Source organism: Cetorhinus maximus, chromosome 22 (assembly GCF_964194155.1).
Source record: "Cetorhinus maximus chromosome 22, sCetMax3.hap1.1, whole genome shotgun sequence".
Taxonomy (NCBI): Eukaryota; Metazoa; Chordata; class Chondrichthyes; order Lamniformes; family Cetorhinidae; genus Cetorhinus; species Cetorhinus maximus.
Genome location: NC_135900.1, coordinates 44,542,493 through 44,553,534, shown reverse-complemented (window position 1 = coordinate 44,553,534; position 11,042 = coordinate 44,542,493). Strand labels below are relative to the sequence as shown.

Sequence of the window (11,042 nt, the reverse complement as noted above, 5' to 3'; positions counted from 1 at the left end):
AAAATTCTGCCTAAGATGTTCAAAGTGTTATTGCTGCTGGTTCTGGCTTTAACATTCTCACGGTGCCAGATTGCACTCTGTGCTGTTAACATATTTTCCAAACATTAATAAACAGGTGATAGATTTTCTATGTGATTTTCTTGCACGAGGGGCTATTGGATCATCTGGGCGATTGCAAGCAAATCAGGACAGGAGGGAACCACCACAATGGACCTCACGAAAATTTTGATTCTTTAAATAGATGGTTAAATCAAATTGGTGGCCTAATGTACATCTGCTCTATTTTCTTGTATTCTGTGCCACAGGTGACCCAATAGCTCCATGCACAAGGAGAGGAAAAGCTGCTCCAGGTAAAGGGAGACTTAGAAGCATGGCACAGGATGTGATAAGACCTGGGTCTTTGCTTGTGATTTGCATCATTACTGAGTTCTCAATCTGAACAAGTCACTTTCTCAGAGGGGCAAGGAGACATTATGAGTGAGTTAATCTGGGCTTCACTCCTGAGTGGCTGGTTACTGAGCAGTATTGGCAGATGCTCAGCAGCAGCTTACTGGGGAGAAAAATAATTTAACATTTAGATTTAATGGAAATGAAAGCCTTAAGTTAAAAATTAACTACATATTTTCTACTGTCATGTGCATCTTTTTTAGTAACTGGACAAAAATTTGACAGAAGAATAAATAGGTACAGTATTAGACAATGAAAAACATGATGCAGTGTGCTTACTAGAATGTGTGGTTGTAGAGGGACAACTGTTAGCTTATTGAAGCCCGAAAAGACTGATGGCTGAGCTAACCCATCTGTTTCATATATTGCTGGTTGTAGATCTAGCAAGGATTCACTGGACCCAATAAAAATCCATAGTTTTGGTATCTACATTTGGATATTACATATTGCATTGCCAGTGGTGTAGTTAGCAATCAAAAGTTCTACAGATATTACCAAATCCAATCCCATCTCCCACAGTTCTGGGACTTGAGCATAAACACTAACTTGGCAGACATCATCATAAATATTGCTTAATTTCTGTATCGCTGATATCACCTGTAGGAAAATGAGCTATGCCGTGAATCTTTCCAATTGATTTGCCTGCTGCTGTTGAGACAACACTGAACAAATCTGAATGTGTTTTTATGCTTATCTGCCCAATATTGCAACCACTATTTCTGATTTTTTTGTACACCACTATACAATATATCCAGTGTTATTGAATCCCAAAAGCAATCTAGTGTAAATTAATTTTTGTGCAGACTGGTGAGATTGTTTCAGTTGAAAATCAGAAGCCCAGTTACACTCTGCTGTTTGACAACACCAGTTTATTGTGAACATTAAAGTGCACACCAGAATAACAAGGTAACATACAATACTGTTGGGAAGACATTGGTCAATAAACATTATTAGCTAATGAGCACATAATGCTGGAATGTCTGCCCTGGAAGAATGCAATTTGCAGTGGAGCATTCAGGAGTGAATAACATTGATCTTGTATAGTATTGCAAAATAAAACAAACCACCCAAACCAGAATCAAATATCATGCAGTACCTCCAAAGTCAAATGGCAAGAATGTTGATTTGCCCCAATCTGAATGGTTTTGGTTTTTTCCAATTTCAATACTTACTATTATGAAACGAATTTAATGAGTGACAAATAGTTTGGACTTACTTTCCCTTCTGCAGCTTTCCCCATCCCCACAACTCAAATTCTAGTTCTTTGCTTCCAATGTTTATTGTACAAAAGAAACAAAGGTTACCAAGGAAGTGGGAAACGCTGTGTTAGTTTTGATTTTGCAGAAAAATAGCTAGCTATTTTGGAAACTTCATGTGAGTTATTGATAGGTTTTGACAATTATGGTGACAACTCAGTAAGATTCAAGAGCTGCATTTAATACATAAATTGGGGTTTCACTCTGAAAAGACATGGAGACACTGTCCCATTTATAGGGAGCATGACAAACTTGAATATTTAACCTCGTCTTCCAGGTTAAATGGTTTATAAATATTGCAAGTAAAATAATGTTCAGGCTATTAAAGTATATATAGCTACAGTATTAGTCTACACCACTAACATGTATATTTTCATATGAGTTTTTCATGTTCCACATGCAGTTTGATAAATGTTAACAATAATCTTTTAAATTCTGATTTCCATAATGGGAGCTCCAGTAGCCACAAAAACACTATGTTACAAAGTAATGGGACACAGATCCTTAACATACTGCCCCACTTTAACTTGCTGCACATGGCATCACAGGGCTGAGCTCAAGCCAAGATCAGACACTTTATTCAGAGGGAGGGAGGGAAATCACCCAGAAGTCAACCAGTTGCACAGCTCCTAACAGTTGAATTAACCATACCAAGTATAACATCATGTTGTCCAGGAACATTTAAGTAATGGGAAAAAAGAAATACTGTATAAGAGTAAAAATATAGATTTAGTAATAGCTCTAATGTGAGAAGGGATTTCCCTCTCATTTTTATTGGTTGCCATCTTCTGTAATATTGAAAAAATGTACAAAGGTCAAGAATATTTTGTACTGTTTTTCATTTGAATAAAGTGAGACACTGTGCTGCACAAAAATGTAACACGTTTGCTGACTGGGGTTCTTTATTCCTATGTTGTTCCGAAGTCAGAATGATGGATGTAAAATCCATGTACATGGATTTTTTTAACATTGGGGTAAGGTTGTGTCTGTTGGAATATTACACAAATATGGGGTTATTGGCAAAAGATTTGGCCACTGGAATCCTAAAAAGGGAACTAATGGGGCCAGGTTTGGTGCGGTAGAATTCTAAACAGCGTGAATGAACTAAAAAGGATTCAGTTCATTGGAATTATTTATAATGGTAGTGAACGTGAAAGAATTTATTTGTTGGAGCTCTATTTATGTGACACTGACAACAGTTTAAGGTTATAGAAACAGAAAATTTCTATCCGCCTGCCAATCATTGAACTGAGGGAAAAACTGTTGACCTTATGATGAACTGGATAATGTTGTGATGCTGGAAATAGCATACAACATCTCAAGTTTTTGACAGGCCGCAGCTGTTGTCTACTTAAGAAATGGTGTTGTACCTGAGCACTGAAAGTTTTAATAAAAAATTTTACAGGAATCTTTTTCTGTATACTTTCTTAATTAAAGCTTCATTGATGCAAATCTCTGTAGTATAGAAATATTACTTTCAGTTCAAAAATACATCCACATTTACCATTGTTTATTTCCATTACAGGACATGCTTCTGTCAGGGACTTTCTGCTCACTGTTACATCAATATTTTTCAACAAGATCAGATCGATTGTTCCTCAAAAATCCAGGTAGGCTGTTGTAACATTTGGAACCAATAACACAATTAGACTGGGCAACACAAAACAGCCATAAGAGGAAATAACCTTTCAAATGACCTATTGTTAAAATTTAATTTTAGTTGCCCGTTGCTGAAACTATTTTTAAAAAAAGCAAATGTTTCTTTCATGCCACAGCACATAAAACCGGGAGCAGCAAAAAAGAAAGCAGAATGGACAGGCCTACTATTCCCAACACTAGTTAGAAACCTAAAGTGGAACAATCTTTTGGTGATTTGAGAGAATGGTGGTAGGAAAGGAGGTGGTTTACATAATTGTCCTCTCCTCATCTCAGCCAGCTTACTCCTGTTGTGAGACAAGCCAAAGATTACAGCAGTCACAAAGGGTCAGAAAAAGAAAGACCGAGTAACCTCAGGGTGTCAATCTGTCATGTGAGCTTTTTTGTTCAAAACACTAGATTATAGTGTCCTTTTTCACTCATTCTCTTCCTCTTCATCATTCTTCTCCTCCTCCTCTTCCTCTTCTTCATTTATGAATGGTAGTAGTGTTTTTGACTTGCTCAGCAGCAGTGCTCCCCTTTCCAAGTCAATCACACACTGTGGATAAGAAAGACAATATTTTTTTCATGGAAAGTTCAATATTGTGAAAGTAACTGAGCTACTGATTTGCTATTAGTAATGGTGCGAGGAAATTGCATTATTCACCAACTTTAACAGTAAAATACCCTTTAGCGCTTCACAGAGATGAAAATGGACAAGAAGTATTGGTAGGAGAACAATTAGAAAAGTCAACTGAAGGCTTGGTGAAAGATTAATTTTGAGGAAGCTTTTGAAGAAGAAAGATTAATGGTTTATGGAAACCATTCAATTGAGGTTGGAGAAAGTTGATGCAAAGAATATTAGAACTGGAAAAGTGGAGGGTAAGTACTATCTGGATGAGCTTGCAGTGTTGAACAGAAACATAGCAGAAACAAGGATAAGCATTATGAATTTAGGTTTTAGGGCGAGCTAGAAGTCAATGTAGGTTAGCAAGGATGGTGGTAGGGGAGCAGAACTTAGCGTGGATAGGTTGCAGATGGTAAGGATTTAAAAATGGAGATTATGTTGTCATCTTAGCTCAGTTGGTAGGATTCTTGTCTCTGCATAGATTGTGGGTTCAACCCACACAATATTAACTGCTGCAATGTTGAAGATCTTTCTTTTGCATGAAATGTCAAATAACAGCCCTATCTCTCTGTCCAGCTAGACACAAAAGATCCCATGGCACAATGAAAAGTAGAATGTTCCCATTGTACTAGCCAAAAGTGCTCCCTCAAATAACACCAGCAAAAATTCATTAACTAGTCATTCATCTCATTCATTGTTCATTGTTTTTATGGCTGTTTTGTTTGTCTAAATAACAACAGCGATGCAGTGATTTATTGCAAAATGCTTTGGGATGTCCTGAGAATATAAAGCACTATATATAGCACCATATAAAGGATGAGGGAAGGTGCAAGATTTTAAAGAAGCTGGGAGTGCACTTTGGAATGCTGACTGGAAAGAAAGTGCCAGTGTTAATTCAGAGGAATGGGGAACTAGAGTACCAGTATGAATTGGGGTGGAGGGGAAAGTGGCGGAATGCAAGGGGTTGGGCAGTGCCAGTGTGAAGTGGGAAATTGGAAGTAAAGTATCAGCTTAATTGAGCGTCAACAGCATTGGACGATAGATATCAAATCAGCTGCCCATTATACATTTTTCATGATTATAATTTCCATTGACTTCAATGTTAACAAAAATTAGGAGAGAAGCATAATGGCAGCTGATTTAAGTCACTTTATCGCTTAAAATAAAAATGACTCTCAGCATTTTCTGAAACTTATGCCAATTTTCTAGGTTGGGATGTAAGAGGGCGATTCTCCTTTTGTGTTCTGATGGGGCACGACTTCCACACCACACCACAGAGGAGGAACAGAGGCCAGAATCTTTGGGTTGGTGTGCGGGGGCGGGCCCCGCTCGCCAATGTGTAAAATGACGTGTGGTGACATCAGGTGTGCGTCCTGACGTCACCGCGCATCATTCAGACCTTCAGTTTGGCGGGCGCGCACCAGAGTCAGTTGCGCGCCTGCTGAACTGTCAAAGGCCTTTTAAGGCTATTTAAATATCAATTTAAATAATTAACATAGCTGTCCGTCCAACCTTAAGGTTGGTGGGCAGGCGAAGAGTCTAGGTGACCTTCGCTTTTATCATGAAACCTCATCCATGGGCGGCATGAGGTTTCATGAAGGTTTTTAAACTTCAGTAAAAATTTTTAATAAAATTCATAGACATGTCCCAGCTCACTGTCACTGTCACGAGGGGATATGTCTTAAAATTTTTTTTCTTTATTTATTTAAATTTTTAAAAATCAAACTAACTCAGGGAGATTTTTGCGCTCTTTCGCGCAAATGCGCGAATGCGCGAAAGAGCGCAGGCCCTGACTCCACCTACTCCCCCACCCGCACAGGGAGCGCTCAGCGCTTCCAGGTGCACGTCACACTGGGTGGGCCTTAATTGGCCCGCCCACATAAAATGGTGGTGCGCAGCCGATCGTGGGGAGAAAATTCTCCCCATAGAGTAGAGATGGTTTAGAAGATTGGGATGGTTGACAGTACTGAATGCAATCGAAAAGTTGAAAGGGACAAAAAGGATGATATGCTAAGGTTGCAGTCACAGATTATGTCTTTGAATTTCATCAGAGTAATCTTAATGCTGTGGGTTGAAAATAGACTGAAGAGACTTGAACAGATAATTATGTAATGAGTGGGTTGTGGTGTAGGTTGGAGTACATCAAAAAGCAAAGAGGTTTGAGATAGCCAGTTCCTCAGCAATAAAAATCATCCAGCGCAGTTTGATGTGTTTTGGGTGTCCAGTGGGTGTGTGACAATGGTCCCAGAAATGAGTCATATTGCGCCCATTTTAAGCCCATAAAATGAGCACATTGAGGTTAAATGTCTATTCCTATAACTCTACACTAACTCTGGACCTGATGGCTTCAAAAGCAAACCATAGAGATGGAAACAAAAGAAGTTAGATAGATGGATAGAAATGGAAAATAAGAGACATACAGAAAGACAGAAATGGAAAAAGATTGAAAATAAAAGAGAGACTATTCCAAATAAAAATAGAGACAGACATATTACTTACTTTGAGAGACAGCAATGTCTGAAGACCGAGGGACAGCTCACATGTCTCATTATCTACAAAACAAATGCACAAGTGTTACATTTCCCAAAAGTAGGACAAAACAAATTCAGATCATTTAACAACTGCTTTCCAGGTTATGACTGAACAGTGAAGCACAAAAGCATTGAGGTGAAACATTCTTCCATCTTCTAACTAGTCCTCAAATTCATCATTAATTGGCATGAATCTGGAACATATGCTTTGGAAGACCATGGGTCTGAAAGGCTTCTTTACAGGATTGGAATTGTACAGAGCTATATGGGAGCTCAGGGCTAGTTGGTGATGAAATGAGTTTGTATTGCTATATTCTGGTACACTGAGAGCTCACTCTCTCCCAAAACCACAACTATGATAGGTAAAATCTGAACATAATCTTCCCCTGAGATGGCCTTGTATACTATCTAATGACCAGTTACAGTTGATAGAGGTGTAGTATTATTTCACTGCCTATCATCTTACCTAGGGACCAATGTATGCCATAAAGAGACCTAAAAGACATGAAATGGATAAAACTGGTAAAAACTGTCACCTTTGCCATTAGATAAGTAAAGTTGAAACTTAAACTTCAGAAGGACTTTCATCAACATTGGACAAATAATTTTACAATACATCCTCTGACTACTTACTCATCAGTCAACTCAATTTTAATTTCAGTCCATGGCTGTTTCCTATTAACTAAGGAGTCCTTTATGCATCAATGCTGATATGCAAGCAATTGCGCTTCAGGATTTTCTGATGTGATTTTCTACCTATTCATGGAAGTCTGTGACATAGTTCTATGGGCATCAGTAGCGTTTTAATATCAACTTGTAATCCTTTATTTCTAAGCCTAGAAAATGTTGTCATGCTCTAGCTATAAAAATTGGGTGTGTTGTGAGTTCCACAAGGACATAATTTGCTCAAGTAGGCTTCTTAAAAAAATTTCCACTGCAGGTAATTATTTTCATTTTAAATTAACAGTTTTGCTTCATGCATTATTTTTATTTTTTGGTCAGTTCTCCATGTTTGCTTTTTTGCTGTTTATCCCCTCATAAGCCAGATAATGCTTGCACTACCCATTTTTGTCAGCCTTGCAAAACTGGGTAGCAAAAGTATCCTTTCCTCAAAGTGTCAAACCAAGAAATTAATCAAATCAATTTTGGCCTGACAAGAGATTGTCTACAAAGTCATGAGTAACAGTGGGTTGTCCCCCTTGAATATTAACTCCACCCCATACCATAAGACTAACAGCACTGTGGGTGTATCTACACCACATGGACTGCAGCGGTTCAAGAAGGCAGCTCACCACCACTTTCTCAAGGGCAACTAGGGGCGGGCAATAAATGCTGGCCCAGCCAGTGAAGCCCACATCCCGAGAATGAATAAAAAAATAAGACCTGGATTTATTTATATTACACTCACCTGCTCTCATCAAGATAAAGAATTTCTTAATAGACATAACTTCCACTTAAAAAAAACTTTAAGCCTAGCTCAAATTCATCTAGAAATATATAGTATAGGAAGGAACTAATTTGGATCTTATTCTTTAACAGTTGCAAAGATAAATATTGTTGGAGGATAATAAAATTATAGATGGGTGCTGCATCGAACATTTTCACATTTATTTTTCTAATTCTCAGTTGAGTTTACCTACAAACATCACCAACTCCCCTGACTTCTTTGGGATTAAGATGATCCCTAAAACTTAAGCCCCCAAATTTTCATTCAGTGTGTTGTGCCACATTTGTGTGAATGTGAGATGGGTTATGGCTGCCAATGCATTGCAGAGCTATTTCCACTAGAGTTTCTTAGGTCAGGTATTTGCATATCCATTGGAGAATTCATTGGCAAAAATACTGTGCGTAATGTTCTGGAGTGTTTAGAAATTAGAGTGCAATTTAGGAAAAGCCTGACATTTGCAAAAACAACCCAGGTGAGCAGCAGGTAAGTAACAAAGTGCTGAGAGGTAACAACTGTAAGTCAAGTGAAATTGTGCCACTTTTCAAGAATGCCTACCATAGGAGCATTTGGGAAAGGGAATCAGAGAAGTGACATGGGCATGGCATGGGAGCATAAAAGAAGAATCCACAATTTAAATGAGTCAGATCTACAAAGGTCTCCTCAGTGGAACAGAGCCAAAGGAGAGACAAACTGCTTGATCTCTATGTAAGGAAAGTTCCAAAAACTATCACTTGAGCCGTGTGGGGAGAAGTGCCACTAGCACAGAGTGGCAACAATCTCATCTCCAGAACAAAACAAAAACAGAATTACCTGGAAAAACTCAGCAAGTCTGGCAGCATCAGCGGAGAAGAAATCAGTCAACGTTTCGAGCCTCCATGGCCCTTCGGCAGAACTGCAGCATAGTTTCAACAAGGGAGAAATATAAATTGGTTTAAGGTGGGTGGGGGGCGGGGGGGAAGAGACACATTGAGGGTGTGGTGTGAGCAGATAATCAAAAGATGTCAGAGACAAAAGAGTCAAAGAGGTGTCGAAGGTGGTGGTCTTTGTCTGAGAAAAGTGCTAATTAAGAATGGAATACAGGATATTCAAAGTACAGCTCTAGTGGGGGTGGGGTGGAAAGACTAAAGGTTTTAGTTTTAGATTTAAAAATAATGGAAATAGGTGGGGAAAGAAGAATCTATATAAATTATTGAAAAAAAAAAGCGGGTGGGGGGGGAAAAGAAACGGGGTGGGGATGGGGGGAGGGGGAGTTTAAGATCTAAAGTTGTTGAATTCAATATTCAGCCCAGAGGGCTGTAAAGTGCCTAGTCGGAAGATGAGGTGCTGTTCCTCCAGTTTGCGTTGGGCTTCCGACTAGGCACTTTACAGCCCTCTGGGCTGAATATTGAATTCAACAACTTTAGATCTTAAACTCCCCCTCCCCCCATCCCCACCCCGTTTCTTTTCCCCCCCCACCCGCTTTTTTTTTCAATAATTTATATAGATTCTTCTTTCCCCACCTATTTCCATTATTTTTAAATCTAAAACCAAAACCTTTAGTCTTTCCACCCCACCCCCACTAGAGCTGTACTTTGAATATCCTGTATTCCATTCTTAATTAGCACTTTTCTCAGACAAAGACCACCACCTTCGACACCTCTTTGACCCTTTTGTCTCTGACATCTTTTGATTATCTGCTCACACCACACCCTCAATGTGTCTCTTCCCCCCTGCCCCCCACCCACCTTAAACCAATTTATATTTCTCCCTTGTTGAAACTATGCTGCAGTTCTGCTGAAGGGCCATGGAGGCTCGAAACGTTGACTGATTTCTTCTCCGCCGATGCTGCCAGACTTGCTGAGTTTTTCCAGGTAATTCTGTTTTTGTTTTGTTTTGGATTTCCAGCATCCGCAGTAGCTTTTAGCTTTTTGTTTTCATCTCCAGAACAGTCAGCTTCAAAGATTTCTGCAGGAACACACTCAGGTGTCCGTGATCTTGCACCTCTTTAAAATTGTATTGTCTTTCCTCATTCTTCCAATCAAAAATGATCACCTCACACTTTACTTTGTTGAACTTCATCTGCCATGTGTCCACCTATTCCATCACCCTCTCTATGGCCGCATGAAGTCTATTACTATTTTCCCCACTGTTTGCTACGTTTTCAAGTCCCATGTCATCTGCAAATTTTGAAATTGTACCGTGCACATCACTGCCCTTCAAACAATCCCTTTTCTGCTAATATACCTATGGAAGATCTTTGGATACCCTTTCATTTTAGCTGTCAGTCTATTCTCAGACTGTTTCCCTCTGCCTCGTTTCCTTTTTCACTTCTCTTATGTCTTCTTATCAATCTGATTCCCCCTTGTATTATGAAGCTGATATCTATCACATTCCCCCCGCTTTTCAACTTCATTCTACTCTCTGACTCTGATGTCATCCAGGGAGCTCTGGCTTTGGCTGTCTTCCTTTTACCTCTTATAATAATGTACCTAGACTGTACTTGAACCATCCCCTCTTTAAAGTCACCTACGTTTCTGTCTGCCAATCTTTGACTACAATTTACCTGGGCTGGATGCCTTCTCCAGTTAAGTATTTTCACACTAGATTGCCCCTTGTCCTTTTCCATAACTAATCTAAACCTTAAATACTGTGATTACTATTCCAGAGACACTCTTCAACTGTGACGTTCTCCACTTCATTCCCCAGGTCTAGATCTAGTAACGGCTTCTTCCTTGTTGCTCACAAAATATACCAACCAAAAGAATTTTCCTTCAAAAATTCCCCCACTCTGTTCTTAACACAGTCACTGCGTCATTTAATATTTCAGTAGCTAAGAGTCTCCCATCATCTACACTTGCACCTCTCAGTAATTTCTTTGCAAATTTACTTTTCTGTCTCTTTCCCAACATTGGTTTTTTTCTTATTCATTCACAAGGCGTGGGCTTCGCTGGCTGGGCCAGCATTTATTGCCCATCCCTCGTTGTCCTTGAGAAGGTGGTGGTGAGCTGCCTTCTTGAACCGCTGCAGTCCATGCGATGTAGGTACACCCACAGTGCTGTTAGGAAGGGAGTTCCAGGATTTTGACCCAGGGACAGTGAAGGGACGGCAATATATTTCCA

At 39.4% G+C, this 11,042-nt stretch overlaps 1 protein-coding gene across 1 annotated transcript in view; it reads right to left on the bottom strand.

Annotated features, from left to right (window-relative positions):
• Nucleotides 1–1,299: 1,299 nt before the first annotated feature.
• nrip2 (nuclear receptor interacting protein 2) overlaps nt 1,300–11,042 on the bottom strand; it is an 86,121-nt gene continuing 76,378 nt past the window's right edge. Inside the window, exons 5-6 of the mRNA XM_078568204.1 lie at nt 6,466–6,518; nt 1,300–3,897 (exon numbers count right to left, since the gene is read on the bottom strand). Coding sequence (XP_078424330.1) covers nt 3,775–3,897; nt 6,466–6,518 — 176 coding nt within the window. The 3' untranslated portion in view covers nt 1,300–3,774. The remainder of the gene's footprint in view (nt 3,898–6,465; nt 6,519–11,042) is intronic.